Below are 16,807 nucleotides of genomic sequence, written 5' to 3'. Positions count from 1 at the left end.
AGTGAGTCGGAATTTTCTTTAGCACGGTTCTTTTGTCCGACGAGTTCTAGGGGAACCTGGCACTTTTTGGCTTTAAATGTATTCTGTCTAAATTTGTAGGATGTCTTTCAGCCTTTTGATTCATTTTTACACTTTTGCTCAGTTATTTAATAAACTTTATTTGTGTTTCAAATTCAATTAAGCGTATTATTTGCTTTCCGCCTTTCCGATAATTAGCATGGGTACGAGTGAGTGCAACCTGGCTTTCCACAACGTAGGGGTTCCGGCCATTGTCGAGTGCGAGGTTTGTGTTACTACGCCAGTGTTCCGAGGTCGTGTTTTTCCCGCTTTCGTTAGCGCGGGAGCTGTCGACTTGGGTACATCACAAGTGTCTTCTCAAAAATCTTTGAAAAGATAGTACAAAATTATGGTCGTTTTTAAATAAATAATTGCATGGTCATCACGGACTGCCAGCACGGCTTTCGTCCAGGATATTCGACGACATCCGCAAACTATGAATTTACCCAGTATCTGTTTCGAGAACTAGACAAAAAGAATAATATTGTGGCACTTCAATTTGAACAATCGAGTGCATTCGACAGCGTCAATAAGCAAATTGTGTGTGCAAAATTGGAAAGGTACCGATTAAGGGGCACGATAAACGAATGGCTTTACTCCTACCTGTCAAACCGTTCAATCGTTGTAAAGGTGAATGGAAATATGTCTGACAAATTCAATCTCAAGATAGGGACCCCGCAAGGGAGTGTACTTGGCCCGCTGATCTTTATTCTATTCATAAATGACCTCCCAGAATACCTTTCTAACAGTAAATTATTTATGTACGCCGACGATACCGCACTGTTGTAGAAATACTGCACAGGATATCGTCCATAACGTTGAGATAGTACTAAATCAATTTGAGTCGTGGTGTGGGAAGAATGGGCTAACTGTCAACTACAACAAATCTGCGTTCATTGAAATTCATTCCAAATACTGTGATACGCACACATTCACCTTTAAAATGAACGGAGCACAAAATTCTTAGGTATACGCCTTGATGATACGTTGTCTTGGTCTACCCAGGTGTCTGATGTCTGCTGCAAGCTTAACAAGATTTACTACCTAATGGTGAAGCTCAAAAACTCATTTGGACCTGGTTTTTTGCTAACTGTGTACTATGCATTAGCATACTCGGCGATTAGTTATAATATTGCAGTATGGGGAGCCAGCATTTACTGTGACAGAGTGTTTGTGTTGCAAAAAAGGCTACTCCGATTAATTTTCAATATTAAATACAATCATTCCTGCCGACGGGTTTTCCGCAGCCATCGAATTCTCACCTTGTTTTCCATACATGTACTCCACTGTGTCACTCACATACATATGCACAAGAATATACCTATTTGCTCAATAAAGATGTGCACACTTACGATACTAGACACAAAGACAATCTTCGACTAAGTAAACCACGACATTCTTTTTTTAAGAAGTCGCCTGAGTATAAGAGCGCTTTATATTATAACTTGTTACCTAGTGCCTTCAAAAACTTGACAAAACTACAGTTTAAAAGAAAAATTAAAGAGTTTTTATCATTAGGAGTTTTTTATAATGAACAAGAATATTTAAATAGATAGATAAGTTCCTCACTAATATGGTTTTAAATTATATATACATTTCTATGTTTGTTTGTTGACGTGTAAATTTGTTGTGTATACAATTGTTATTTACAAATAAAAATGTGATATGATACCACTATTTGCAGGTAAATAGCGTTGCTTCATTCTGCTACAGTTTCATACTTACCTATACGCATACACACCATTTCCATTGTTTGTCACGTCACACTATTTATAGTGTGTGGTAAATTCCGTCGACAAAACTTAACAAGTTAAAAAGTAATCGTAAACGATTTACATAAAGCGCATTTCCACTTGCATTCATTTCCCATTTGTAAGATGCAACTTCTGTTAAAATCGTAAAAATCCGGCCACACATATGAAAGATAGCGTTGCACATGGGCAATCCATTGTTGACGTGCTACTTCAATTTCAGTTTATGAGAAGAATTTCATTTCAATGCTTTTCTAAACAAGAAAGTTGGAGCTGCGCATGCGCAAACCTAAATTTTAAAACTAATTTACTATAACTAACTAATAAACTAAGATTTTCCTTTGTTCCAAGCGCCTAAGTATCAAATTTCACTGAAATAGTTCCATAGATAAAAAAGTTGGCACGGCGCATGCGCAAAATAAAATTTTGAAACTGGCGCTAGATTTTCCTTTATTCCAAGTGCCTATGTATCACATTTCATTTAAATTCTTTCATAAATAAAAAAGTTGGCACTGCGCATGCGCAAAACCAAATTTTGAAATTGGCGTTTGATTTTCCTTTATCCCAAGTGCCTATGTATCAAATTTCGTTTAAATTCTTCCATAAATAAAAAAGTCGGCACTGCGCATGCGCAAAACCAAATTTTGAAATTGGCGTTTGATTTTCCTTTATTCGAAGTGCTTATGTATCAAATTTCGTTTAAATTCTTCCATAAATAAAAAAAGTTGGCACTGCGCATGCGCAAAACCAAATTTTGAAATTGGCGTTTGATTTTCCTTTATCCCAAGTGCTTATGTATCAAATTTCGTTTAAATTCTTCCATAAATAAAAAAGTTGGCACTGCGCATGCGCAAAACCAAATTTTGAAATTGGCGTTTGATTTTCCTTTATCCCAAGTGGCTATGTATCAAATTTCGTTTAAATTCTTCCATAAATAAAAAAGTTGGCACTGCGCATGCGCAAAACCAAATTTTGAAATTGGCTTTTGATTTTCCTTTATTCGAAGTGCTTATGTATCAAATTTCGTTTAAATTCTTCCATAAATAAAAAAGTTGGCACTGCGCATGCGCAAAACCAAATTTTGAAATTGGAGTTTGATTTCCCTTTATTCCAAGTGCCTATGTATCAAATTTCATTCAAATACTTTTATAAGTAAAAAAAGTTTGCAATTCGGTTCATAAATGGTCGAGATGCGAAAAGGGCACTGTGAATTTTGAATCGATTCGATTCCACTTTTGGCATTGCGTATTATATGGCTAAAGCTATGCCCATATTGAATTTCATGCAATTCAGTTCATAACTAACGGAAATGTAAAAGCGATCGAACATTTCTAAACAAAGTTATCGTTCACACGGACAGATAGATGGACAGACAGACAAAGGAACAGACGGAGAGACCAACCGGCAGGCGACAGAAAGCAATGCAAAATTATAAACGATCTCTAGGATCGTTAATAAACGGCAAAAGTGTAAAATTATGGAACATGTAAAAAACGGTTTTTTTGTTTTTTTTTACAATAACTTTTTTTGTAAGCGGTACAGAAAAAATTCCTTCCTTGGTACAAGACTCGACACCATAACGAACCAAATAGCGAAAAAAGTAGAACAATAGCTCTAAAGATAAAAAACTAGTAGCGTCGCAAAGTTAGCGGACGGACGGACGGACGGACGGACGGACAAAGTGGCCACAATAGCGCATTTTTTTTAATTTTTGTGGAAATGCGCTAAAAAGTAAACTTAAAAAGTTCGTCTCTGGAATATTTCCCTCCAAATCGCCCTAAAGAGAATCAAACCTCGACTTCAATGGTAACTGTTCTGCACTGGTAGGAACATCTGAGTGAGTCTTGACCTGAAGTTGCAATTATAAACTTTGAACGTTCTTTTAAATCTGTGAAAAGTAACGCATGGTTTGAAGTTTGATGTGCGTACTGATCTTTTTTTTGTAAACTAACCTTTCTTCGCTGTGAGTGAGACAGGCACGGGGGTGGTAAATAATTGTAACCACACCTAATGCCGGAACTGTTCTTAAATCTCAAACTATAGGCTGAGAAATCCAAAACGGGGGACCATAATTGCTATCTGTTTCAGGGGCGAAAATCTAATAATACGTAACTCTTCGGTTTAGATATCTTTGTGCGATATGAGTTACGATTCACTAATTTTCACATATTTGTTATTAAGGTTGAATTTTCCCTACAATTTACTTTGTTTTTTATAAAATTGCAACCAGAAAACTGTATCATTAAAAAATTACTCTTCAAATATTTTTAAAAAATGCATTTCCTTTTTACATCAAACCTTCATTTATGAATTCGTCTACCTCTCCCAATTTGCATAATAAAACTTACCTACTGTGAAATGGCCATCTTATTTCTTACTTCTTAATAACTTAATTGCTTGAAATTTAATTTCCGATAAATCAAATAAGTACATTTACGCCTTAACCACACCTTAATTTGTGATTACCGCGATCACTATACTGCCCGGTTTCACAAACTATGATTAAGGTTATAGTCCAGTCAAATAAGAAAAAATAAAAACATTAATCGGTAAAGATCTGAATTTTGGTACACATGTTTATTAATATGCCCCATTGAACATACTAAAAGTCCCCGTCAAAATCTGTTGCGCTCGAGGTGCCATATTGGAAAAATTTCAAAATTCATATCAATCGAGATTTGTTCTTATCGTTACCCAAAAGCTTGGTTTGAGTTACTGTAGGGGCCATAGTAGCATCGAACATTATGTCAGTGCTAGAATACTTTATCGCACGACGATCCTGTTCATTTTTTGGTGCTGTTGCAGCTATCGGTGTAGCCATAAAAAGGGCCGCCTTCCTAACAACTACGAAACGGGGCCTCAACGCGTTCTGATGTATTCAACGCCAGATTACAGCTAAAGTATTGGAGATACAAAAAAAATGTAAATACTCTTTTTTAAATTTCGATTTTTAAATGTTCTTATTAACGCACTGTTTTCCGCTCAAAACACTCGAAAATCTCTTCTCAATAGAAAAAATAGTATAAGAAACTTGTTTCAAAAGACGCCCCATGGCACTCGTTCATTAGAAAACTCGCCGCGAGCGGCTCGTTTTCTAAATAAATAAATAAATATTTATTTATTGCTCAACAGCAAAGCCAGTTACAGAGCAACATCACAATTAATCTCACCTAGTGGGCACGTGCTAGTAAACACATGCATACTAAACTTAAAACATGTAAGAACAAAAAAAAAAGGTAACATAAAATAGGAGAGCATCCATTCACACTGAAATTTAGCTTCATACTACTGTTATGTAATGACACAATTATAACAAAAATATTATTTCAAGTACCTAGAAAGAAATTATAATTATTTGAGAAAAACCCATAATAGCTACCAGTTATTTACCATGATTAAAAATGACATCTGCAGTGTTTGGATAACAAAGATATTACACTGCTATATCCATACGTAGCTATCATTGACTGTTCGCGGAATACATTTGATACAGGAATTTTTTTATAACGCTTACTTTATCATTAAAGATATCAATGTCGCTATTTAGGGAATTGTACAGTCTCCATAGTCTGATAAGGGGAGAGTTCATATGATGATTTGTATTACATGTCTTATAAGTAAATGTAATATTACTTCTTGAAGCAAGTCTAGGTACATTGAATTGTAACAAAGATAGGAAGTCAATCTGGTAATTCACAAGTTTGCTCAAGTAAACTATAGATACTATATTATGACGATTTTCCACTGAAATAAGATTGAAGGCACTGAGCAGATTCGCATTGCTAACGGTTCTATTCGGATAAACGCCCGATTCTCGAAACAGTAGATATCTTATAAATCATCTCTGCACTCTCTCCCACATATTTATTGAGTGTTTGAACTGAGGATTCCAAACCACACTACCGTAGGTGAGTTTACTTATCACATATGCATTAAAAAGAGTCACGAGCGTATTAATTTGTAGTAGTTTGCCATTCCTTATTATAAATCCCATTATTTTCGAACACTCAGAAGATAATTGCGATACATGATTATTAAATGACAAAATTTCATCAAACTGTATTCCAAGATCACGCACTACCGAAACCCGGTTTAATGCATTACCATTAATTGAGTAATTAAACATTATTTTGTCCTCAACACGTGCAAAAGTCATACAAGTACATTTTTTAAGGTTTAATTGAAGTTTATTAGTAACACACCATTGGGATACGTTATCCAAGTCATTTTGGAGAGTATGGCAATCTTCCTCACTATGTATAGTGTTGTATAGTTTTAAGTCGTCGGCATAGAGTAAACATGGACCCTTCACAACTGATTGTAGGTCATTAATAAACAATAGGAATAGTGTTTGGCCCTAGGTTGGACCCTTGTGGTACCCCACTGCTTGCTACATACGATGTGGACTGGTGACCATTATAACCCACAATTTGAAGTCTATGATACAAATATGATCTGATAACTTGCGATATGTTGCTAAGGATATTATATTTCTCTAACTTTTGAGTTAAAATGTTGTGATTCAATCGATCGAACGCCTTACTGAAGTCGGTGTAAATGACATCTGTTTGAAACCTTTGATCTAAATTTTCTGATATGAATTGCGTAAAACCAATTAAATTTGTCGTTGTTGAGCGCTGTGGCATAAACGCATGTTGACATGAAGATATTTCGTTACGGACAATGGATAAAATGTGTTCACTAATTATGGATTCGAGGATTTTAGAAAAATTGCATATAATTGATATAGGTAAACTTGAACTCGTGCGTTAAACGCGCCACTTATGAAACTTGTTTCTTAATATACTATTTTGTAGGAATTTTTGGTAATATAATATATAATATACGATTTTATTCACGATCATCATTACAATCATTCCATTATCAAAAATAAAATAATTCGCAACCCAATGTTTCCATGTCTAGACAAGAATTGCACTTTTCCACCCAGAAACTGAACAGTAATGGTCTCTCTAAAGTAACAAGCAATTTCATTAAACTCAAGTTTTATATACTTACCGATACTTACCGATCCTTTAATAATTAACGGTTTCTTTTTGCTGTTCTATCTACTTAACCATTTTGCACCGCGCTCGTTTAGTTTTAGGTTACGTGAAACAAAACACTATCTCCCGCAGTCTGGCTAAAGTTAATCACAACTCCTACTTGTGTTTGCTTCGGTCCGCATTTACTTATTTCACTTTTTCGCGTTTGGTCCTTCATTTGCAATTTACAAAAAAAGCACAAAACTTAAAACAATCCATATTACTCATAGGAAGATTAAGGTATTGTTTTTAAAATGCGGTTTTGAATAATTTGCATCTAAATCAGCTGTCATCAGTGTCAGACAGTTACGATGAGAGCGCCATCCATTAGGATATTAGCAACTAAATCGAGGTAGGTAATGAATATTACTAACCTCGAATCGAATATTACTAACCTCGAGAATCTACTTTCCTCCCTCCTGGAAAAATAAGTGTTGTAAAATACTTCCTTATCCTTCAAAATGACAATTATGAGACTGATCACGATCACAATATGATCGTGAATAAACTATATTTTTCATCTAAACTGTTTCTTCCTATCAGTAATAGTTACCGAGATATGGGCAAAAAACTGGAAAAGTGTACCGTTTTTCCAAGATGGCGGCTCGAGCGCAACAGATTTTGACAGGGACTTTTAGTATCTTCAATAGAAACTCCCAATAAATGGGCGCGTTCAGGGACGGTCAGCAGCTGACGGCTGATGCTTAGATGGCTAACAAGTTGCTAAGGTTAGCCACCCATGTTCCCTGAATGACACACTTAAGCTGATGAGTGCCACTTGCATTTGAGGTTATGTTATAAAATATAAATTTTTTAACATGATCGAACCAAATATTGTGGATTTCTTATTCAACGACGATGTAAACTTAAACGGCGTAGTGTATATTCTAGACGATAATGCGGTTGATGATGAGGCCAATCATCATGCGCAGCCTGTGCGTAATGAAAATTACGTTGAAGTTACAGTACCCCAGTACACAGTTAGTGAGTTCAAGAATCACTTTCGAATGTCCCGGATGGCAGTGGAGCAGCTAATAGGTCTTGTTAGTAATCATTTACCCGATAAACATTCGGTTCCGATTGAAAAGCAAGTTCTTTTTTCCATTTGGCTTCTGGCAAAGCAAGAAAGCTTCTTGGCTGTCGGGGACAGATTTAATCTGTCGAGTGGATCAGGCCACTATATTTTTATGAATTTTATTTCTGCGGTGGGTCATTTAACGCACCAATTTATTGAGTGGCCAAATGCGAGAACATCGAAATAGCATCAAGAATAGAAACAAAATATGGTAAATATGTGTAGTTAGAGTAGGGCTCTGGGGTCTCATATAGTACCTGTAATAGGAGTTGCCCCAAAATTTCACACGTTTGCCACTAGGACCACGTATAAAGGTAGTACTGAGAGTTGGGGAGAGGAAATAATTACTTTAACCCAAAAAGGGAAAGCATGTGTAAATCTTGGGGCGGCCCCTACTATCGCTACCTTTGAGTATACTCCTAGGAGTATGATGAAAGTCGCTATTATATCACACTCCAGAGTCCCACTCTATCCCCAATACCTATAGGTAACTAAATAATATATTTACCAGGCATACCAGGTGTCGTGGGTGCTATAGATGGAACCCACATACAAATAAAACAACCAACACATAACCCCGTAGATTTCTTTAATAGAAAAGATGTACACTCGGTGGTTTTACAAGGAATTTGCAACGATAAATTAATATTTACAGATGTATATATTGGTATGCCAGGCCGACTGCATGATGCGCGAATTTTTAGAAATAGCCCAATCTATAATAGACTTGTAAACAATCCTGCTTTATTAACACCACAGCAACACTTACTCGGAGATGCAGCTTATCCGCTGCTTGATAATCTCTTAAAACCATACAGGGATAATGGCCACCTTACAGAAGTACAAATTCGGTTTAACGAAGTGATGAGTAGCATACGGTCGATGATCGAAAGGTGCTTTGGTCTATTGAAAGGTAATGAATATGCTCAAAAGAGAACAAACCTGATTCTTTTTGCAGGAAAATGGAGAAGACTAAAATATCTTGATATGTCTCTAGCAGATAAACTACCTCAAGTTATATTGGCAGCTTGTATTCTGCATAACTTTATTCTGATCATCGATAATGATGCAGATAACCAGAATGACAAAGGTCACAATGGTGATGACATAGGTATACAGCATGCAGAATTTTATGAGGAAGATGTTGGAAGAAATGCAGAAATAAAAAGAGATTATATAGCTTCACTATTGTAATAGGTATATGTACTTATAATAAAACACATTATTCGTTCATAAATATGTCGCTATACAAAGTAAGCATAAGCATTTTACAAAACATGAGAAAAGTTATGTTTGTGAATTTGGAGGTGAATTTAAATATTTTTCGAACAGATCTAATTTTTTCTTCTGAATTTCATTAAAGGTCTCCATTTGAATTCTAATGTTTTTAATCTCTTCTACCTTCTTGGCTTCTATTTCTAATTGTTTTTTACGAAAAACGTCTAATCGTTTCCACTTCGATGAAAGTTGTGGCGTACATGCTTGTACAGATGAGGCATGCGTTGGTGTCGATTGTGGTGATGATCCATTTTCAGTAATAACAATTGGTGTCTTTGGCGGCTGTGAAGAGGCCACCACATTGACAGGTTTCACACTTTTATCACGGGTAAATACTTCCTCGAAGCGATCGAAATATTCCCATGCTATCCTACCTCTACCTGTAGCGACCTTAGTCTTATTATTATCTAAAATTTTTATGTAGGTACTACGCATATTACGCATTTTTTTATCAAGTGCGTCAGATGACACTGTATATCCTTTGTTCTTCATTTTCCCTGCGATCTCATTCCACAGATCTTTTTTTTTATACTTCGGATTTCTAAATTTTTCGATTAACTTTTCGTATTCATCTATGAAGAACAGAATGCTTTGGCGACTCCATCTAAATTTTTCACCTTATAAAATATGTTATTAGTACATGTATTAATTGGTATTCACCTACCTTCTTTACTAGCTTCTGCATCTTGCACAGCATCCAAATTGTTTGTGTCACCACCTTCTAATTCGATCTCTAAAACAGTCGTAAGTAATGCATTACAGGAATAACGTGTATAGTTTGCACCTTCATTATACATCGCATCAACTTCACTTTCATCGACTGTAGTATCGTTTTGGTAATTTAAATAATTACTTGTTGAAGGTGTGGGTACCGGCCGCAACCGTATGGTATTATTTTTACCGACGACGTAATTTTCCACAATAACTACCTTGTTCATCTTGTCCTGCACACTGGTCTACAAGTAATAACTATTTGGCGTGAAAGGTTTAGGTTATTTTTAATGCAGTTCGCATATGAGTTTGCACTTTGCAGTTCTTTTGTGAGGTTATGACGAGAACGCTGACGGCGCTGAGTACAAACAGCTGAAAACTTAAGTGCTAACCTATTTTGTCAGCCGCTGACACAGAATTCTAAGTCAGCGGACGCATTCAGGGTAATTGCTTAGTAAGCTACTTGGCCGCTGACCGTCCCTGAATGAGCCCAATGATTAAAAATATTAGAATGTTAGCCACCTTTGATTATACGCTCAGATGTTCCCATTCTAATATTTTTTCACTGATTAACCTTAATCATCGTTTGTGAAACCGGCCATACAATAGATAAACCCTTGAACTTGGTTTCATTCAATATAAAGTTTATGGAATTTCTTTTTAATTCCGAGAAAAAGTGAACTGAATGACATCAAGTTTAGTGGGTTCTTTAGATTGCAAAATACATTGAAAATACAAAATGTTACAACACTTATTTGAATCCTTTAAGATCTCTCGTTCAAAATTTGTTGATAGGTACCTACTTTTTAATTTAACTATATTAAAAACTGACACGTAGTACTACTTGTGTGAAACTTAACAAACTGCGACGATAGGCCGAGGTTAATTTGAAAGAGAATGGGGAGAGGATGTTGTGCCTACCGGTATTTTTTCCCGGTCCCAGGGTTTATGCAATCATTATTATTAGTTCGCTATTAAAAATAATTAATAGATAGCCAATAGAAACCAAGGTGCATTGCACGTTGTTAACTAACGCACCATCCCCAGCTAAGTGAACCAAACTTAACTTGTTTTAAGAGTCATGTGCAATATGAACATCATGCAGACATGTCGTTATTCACGATCAGACGATATAAGCTCGTGTGAACATCACATCCGTTTTTCACGTATCGAGAATATCGCGATTCGTAATAGATGGAGCGCCGTGTGAACAAAGTGCGACACAGTTATTACAGTGTGAACAGATTGCGAACAGTTTTACGAAGAATACTTAAATCAACAGTATTATGTACATTAGGAAAAGTTAGAGAAACTGGCGGCATCCCACAATACCTAATAGTGTAAGGAAGAAAAAGAAGGTGGAATGACGGTACAGATTAATTGGCATATCTGTAATATAATACATCCTATTTATTAGCCCATAAAGAATAATACCTATAATAACAAATTTAGTTTCCAAAGAATTATTACATTACTACTTTGAAAATTTTCTATAATAATAATAATTTATTGCCATCATAATTGATACAAGAAAATATATATTATACTTTTATTTTTACTTGAATTTAAGCGTAAAATTAATCAGTTGTCGCGCATAATACACGTTTACAGCGTTGCGCTAGATTTGATATAAATACACAGGGCTTTGGCCACGATGGTACACTTACATCTGCATTTCTGTTAAATTATGTCCTTCATCCTTCTACTGTTGATATTCAGCCCATACGCAGTACTGGTATACCCATTTCCTAGTCGTAAGTACTATCGTTTCGTGAGACGATTATTTGACATCTTTTCTTACAGACTGGAGGGGATATGAACCACATGTAGTAGTAGGTTAAATCGGATATGCGTGAGAAAGATACTTAATGTTTTGTTTTTGCAGAATAATATATATGGAACATGGGAAATTTTACCTACGAGTAGATCTAGATTAGTTGACCCCGATTGTGTTAATTGTGTGTCTGGTAAAGTGGATGACACCAATATACAAGACAATGTCAAGGCACGGGTGGATAACACCAATAAACGAGGCAAGGCCCACGCCAGGCTTGGGCAGACATCGTCAATGTATCCAACGTATTTACTCTTCCCATATTGACGGAAATTGCGAAATCGTTTGGGTAAACGTTGTTTTTAGTTATGTATATAACAAAAAAATTTCTCGTAATATCGCACAAATCAACGTAGACAAATACTCGATTGGCTACTATTTTTCACGGCCGTTTGTAATTATAATTTTCTTCGATAAGTATCACTACTTTCACTATTAAATAAATGCTTTAGAAAATCCATATGTTGTTACATATTTTATCTCTCCCTTCTTGATACCACTTTACCTCCTTGTTGTGCAAATGGAACTTATCACTATCATTGGCACCGGAACACATAACACTGACATCAAATTTGAGTGTATCATGGCAATTATGTGGTAAATAGGCTCCTTATAGGTATATAAACACATTATAAGCGCTCCTTCCCCAAAAGAGTAAAACGCAATAAATATTCCTGTATGCTGCGCACAAATAGGTGCGGGTGGTATTTCTTCTAGAACGATGATGGTGTCGGGCGACGTTGCTGTCAGAGTTCTTTTAAAGAATTCGGTGTTCAGAGATTTGATGTGGTCCACCAGGAACTTAATGTTTGCAAATTTTAGAGGTTTTCATTCCAGAATGTTTTTTGTTCTGGCCAACTTTGTACAGTTTCATAGCTTCGGGCATTCCACTATATGTAAATGTTATTTGCGCTGCTTGACCTCAGTGTACTTCGAACATCGGGCTTTAGAGATTCCCGGTACAGTAGCCTTTAACCGAGGCGCTAGCCAACATTTACTAGACTGTTATTATTCGATCTCCCTCTCTTAACTGCCCGTCGGATCGTAAGGAATGTCCCACACATATGCAGGCAAATCGATTTTTTACAGCTTTTTAATCAACTCCCAATATAGACCTCGGAGTTGTCAACAATGTCATGTTTTATCGTTTCCTCTTTTATTATCGCGAAATGTCTATCGATCGGCATCAGGATGTATTATTTCTATGGAATTAAAAGTTCCATTAATGCATAGTTTGATTAATATAATCTTCTAAGCAACTTATTACTTCATTAGGGTCTTTTTGAACAAAATGCTCAGCATCTTTGATTATATAATACATCTATATTCAAAGCTCAGCATACATATAGATACATACTCGTAGATGCTGTTCATTTATTAAGACAGTGACAGTGATCTTTATCAGCTGTTGCGTCATTCATTTTGATTCTAAACACTTCGGTCTTCCTTAAGTGTAACTCTTTGTTTATATTTAATGATGCTTGAAACTTTTCGTCATTTTTAACCTGAGCAAGTTGTAAACGAGTTACAAAGTTTATTATCGACCCGGGAATAGTGCGAGTTGCGAGCCTGTAGTTCTTCTATGAATTTGCGAACAGCATCCAAAACGACTGGTTTTGTTCTGTTCGGCCTTGATTGATGTTCCCTAAGATCTCTGAAGGATGCTTGCTTCAAAACTTTCCTTCGAAGTCGGGAACGCTTTATCCCATGTATATCCTGGTTGTCTGGCAAACCCTTGTTGTCTTCTCATTGGTTTTTACTACATACCGAAATGTATTTCGTACACGTACCGAATTTTCTTTTCTGGGACGTACACGTTTGACGCTATCTGGTTGAACACATCTTTTATTTAAAGAGGTATGCACATTTTAAGGTTACCAACGAAGAGATTACCTTTGATTTTCTTTTAGGCTTCAAGTTCAAGTCTAGTTTTAATTTTGGGTTCAAGTTGGCTTCTAAGGCCCGGTTGTTCAATCATGGTTTAAACTGTAGATTAGCTTAAACTGGCGTTTAAAGCTGTAAGCTTAGTTTAATGCATTGCACCACTGCGGTTTAACGTTAAACTCGGTTTAGATTAGAGGTTTAACTAAACGGTGAAAGAGGGCCGTTTAACGGTCCTAAACCGTCAAACATAACCCCAAATACCTACATAATCAAACAAACGCGAAAACGTTATTCTTGTCATTTTGGGCTGTTGGTTTCATGGTTTGTTAATCAAGATGAACTACACGGATTTTGATAAGCCAATTACTGATGATGAAGGTTTTTTGGAGCTAATGCAGCCGTTTTTGGACGATGAAGAAGAACCTCTCATTCCAAGCAATTCCTCTATTTGCTCGTCTACATCCGTCGTTATTATTTTCTTCGCTGGCCCTTCCCCAGTAGCATTTAAATATCTCTTTTTATTTGCAAATTTTTTCTTTAAAACCTTTTTTTGCTTCTGAGTGTTTTCGCATCCCTTCCTTGACCTCCTGCAGCATTAAACTCCTCAGCCTCATGCAGCGTCTTTGATGCGGTTATTAAGAACGTCGGTTTTTTTACACTCTATTGTTGCTCGAAACTTTTTGACGAGCTGCAGAAGCATCGCATCGTTGGATTGAAGTTTACAGATCGTGGTCGCTTCCGTACTAAATCACCATTCTCCATTTCCAAACGGTGTTACTAGCCATGATTAATTACACAAAAAATACAGACACTATTTCAATCACGAACAAAACAACATACACGCTTGTAAACAAACCAAATTTGAAGTTTGAATAGCGTAAACGTCAAAATTTGAGCGGATTACAGTGTTGCCATCAATAGAAATTTCATTAAACGCAGTTTAGTTAAACTCTCCCTAAACTGCGAATGAGCAACGCAATAAAAGATTAACTGTGGATTATCTTAAACTACAGATTACCTAATCTGCAGTTTAAACCGTGATTGAACAACCGGCCCTTAATTGTTGCCAGTTGAACGGACCAGTACAAATTGAATTTAATTCAACCGTAAGGATCGGCTTAAGTTGGGGGACGCTTTACCTACCATTCTGTCTGCTGCCAACATATTTTGGCATATCTACCATCTGCTGATACGGAGGCATGGAGCCGCCATTTGCTGAAATTAGGTCACTGGGTAATGCACCAGATTTGATATCAAGGAGTCGATCGTTAACCATGAAACAACTTCCGTAACTGTTTATCGTAATAATTGATCATTATTTTGTCCCTACCGCATTCAATTAATTTGTTACCTTCAGTACCTATCTATTATCTTTGCGTACTCTGTTAAGTTATGGTCGCGTTTTTCACGTAAATGTTATAGTATCCCACCACTTCCTTCTGGAGAGGTTAGCCGAGTATCGTACTTGTGATAGAAGCTTACTACGTGTAAGGCATTGTTCAGTTCATTGCATTCCGAGCTCTGCGGCTAGGAAGTTTTCGGTTGTTTGCATTTCATGTTTCACTTGCATTTGGCCTACATGTGCCAATTGATGTTCGGGACACCAATTTATTTGTGGAAACCTGCTTAAGATCAAGTCATCAATTTAATCGATCATTATTGATTGGGGTTTTATTAAATTGGAAGATTTCAGTTGCAACGTCAAGTTACTAGGATTTGTGCGTAACTTAACTTATAATTTTGAACATTTGAATATTTGTGCATTACGCTATCCCATAAATTCATTGTGGGGACCATTTTTATTTTGCCATTTAGTGACAATAAACCAGCATTTATTTTGGTACTTGAATTGATTTGTACTCTTTGTAATCCCCCCGTATCGTCTCAATTTCATGTGTTACGGGTTACCTCAGAAATTGGGTGGCGCTCAACCCTTGATAAGTGCACCGAAGGTAAGAAGATCAGTTTACCCAGAACGAACTGCCGCCGTGGAAGATTCTCAAGCTCTTGTTTATGCGGCGGGTTTGAGGTAACGCAGCGCCAACTCTACCTATCCGTTATATGTTGAAAGAAACCGTTGGCCGCCAAGACCAGCTGATCTAACTCTCTTGTATTACTTTTTATTTGGTCATCTAAAAAACATTATTTATAGCAATCGCTTAAACACCATTGAAGAATTTCGTGCAGCTATAGAAGCGACTATTCATAACATAACACAACAGCAACTTCATGCACTTTTCTAAAACATGAAGTAGAGAGTGAATTCGTATCTCCTTTACGGCGGTGCCCAGTAGTGTATAGCTACAGTATCAATTGTGTTGCGGCAAATGTCATGTTTCATAAGAGCGGCACAGACAATGATTAATGATCGCTCTGTATATTACGTTGAATTGATTATATTTGACCCTTCCGATCCTCATCCTCATTTCCACCTTATTTTGTGTACAGTACAACACATTCAATTGGTTGTATACCTGGGTTAGGGTTTGTATTCCTTCTAAGCACTGAAAATGGGGCGACCTTCACATTCAGATGGTAGCCTCACCTGCTATATCATTGTTTGTTGGGCTACTCTCCCCTTCGGCATTCCAGAGTGGGTTTCGGACCGGTTCTAGTTATTAGTTATTTAGTACATCGAAATCGTTCAGTAACGTCGTATGTTCCGTTATGGCTACTGTCATTGAATAATAGTTATTCATATGCGAGAAAAGACGCCAACCCAATGTTCGTGTGGAGAGCGATCAATATGGCCTCATCTTTTGATAGCGTTTTTTGTTGTGGGAAAGACATCGACCTTCTCGTCCTTCTAACAGCACTGGCGAGAACGCATCCGAATGTTAATTATGTTTTAAATCGGACAAGGACAAAGCCTCAGAAGTAGTTTTTTTTCTTCAAAGAGTTTGCAAGGTGGCCAAGTAGTGTACCGTTTTTGGAAGCATTCACTCATTCTGTGGCTGAGATACCACTTCAGCGATCTTCAGCCAAGGAAAAGTTCTTTAATGTCCTCGAAAAGTCCAAAGCATTGCATCGAGCTGTACAAGTATACAGGTATTTAAAGAACACCATATAGCTGTGTTAGGAGAACAGTTCTTGACCACACTGTAACTCAAATTCGTGTCCTGTAGATGCAAAAAAAAAGGTTGTGGTCCAGCATGTGTCTGTAGAAAAGCGG

The 16,807-nt window shown here is 36.6% G+C and overlaps 1 protein-coding gene and 1 long non-coding RNA gene across 2 annotated transcripts; one reads left to right on the top strand and one right to left on the bottom strand.

Annotated features, from left to right (window-relative positions):
* Positions 1 to 9,539: 9,539 nt before the first annotated feature.
* LOC116174549 lies at positions 9,540 to 10,400 on the bottom strand (the record flags this gene model as incomplete). Its single annotated transcript, XM_031492485.1, has 3 exons — positions 9,991 to 10,400; positions 9,871 to 9,939; positions 9,540 to 9,823 (listed from the first exon to the last, which is right to left on the bottom strand). Coding segments are annotated over exons 1-3 (507 nt in total), but the record flags the coding sequence as incomplete, so codon positions are not given.
* A 1,140-nt stretch (positions 10,401 to 11,540) lies between these two features.
* On the top strand, positions 11,541 to 12,211 carry LOC116174333. The gene is made up of 3 exons (XR_004146084.1): positions 11,541 to 11,671; positions 11,721 to 11,749; positions 11,803 to 12,211. It is a non-coding gene; the product is annotated as an uncharacterized LOC116174333 (long non-coding RNA).
* The last annotated feature ends 4,596 nt before the right edge of the window (positions 12,212 to 16,807 follow it).

Source organism: Photinus pyralis, unplaced genomic scaffold (assembly GCF_008802855.1).
Source record: "Photinus pyralis isolate 1611_PpyrPB1 unplaced genomic scaffold, Ppyr1.3 Ppyr1.4_LG6, whole genome shotgun sequence".
In the NCBI taxonomy this organism is placed as follows: domain Eukaryota; kingdom Metazoa; phylum Arthropoda; class Insecta; order Coleoptera; family Lampyridae; genus Photinus; species Photinus pyralis.
This window is presented reverse-complemented; position numbering and strand designations above follow the sequence as displayed.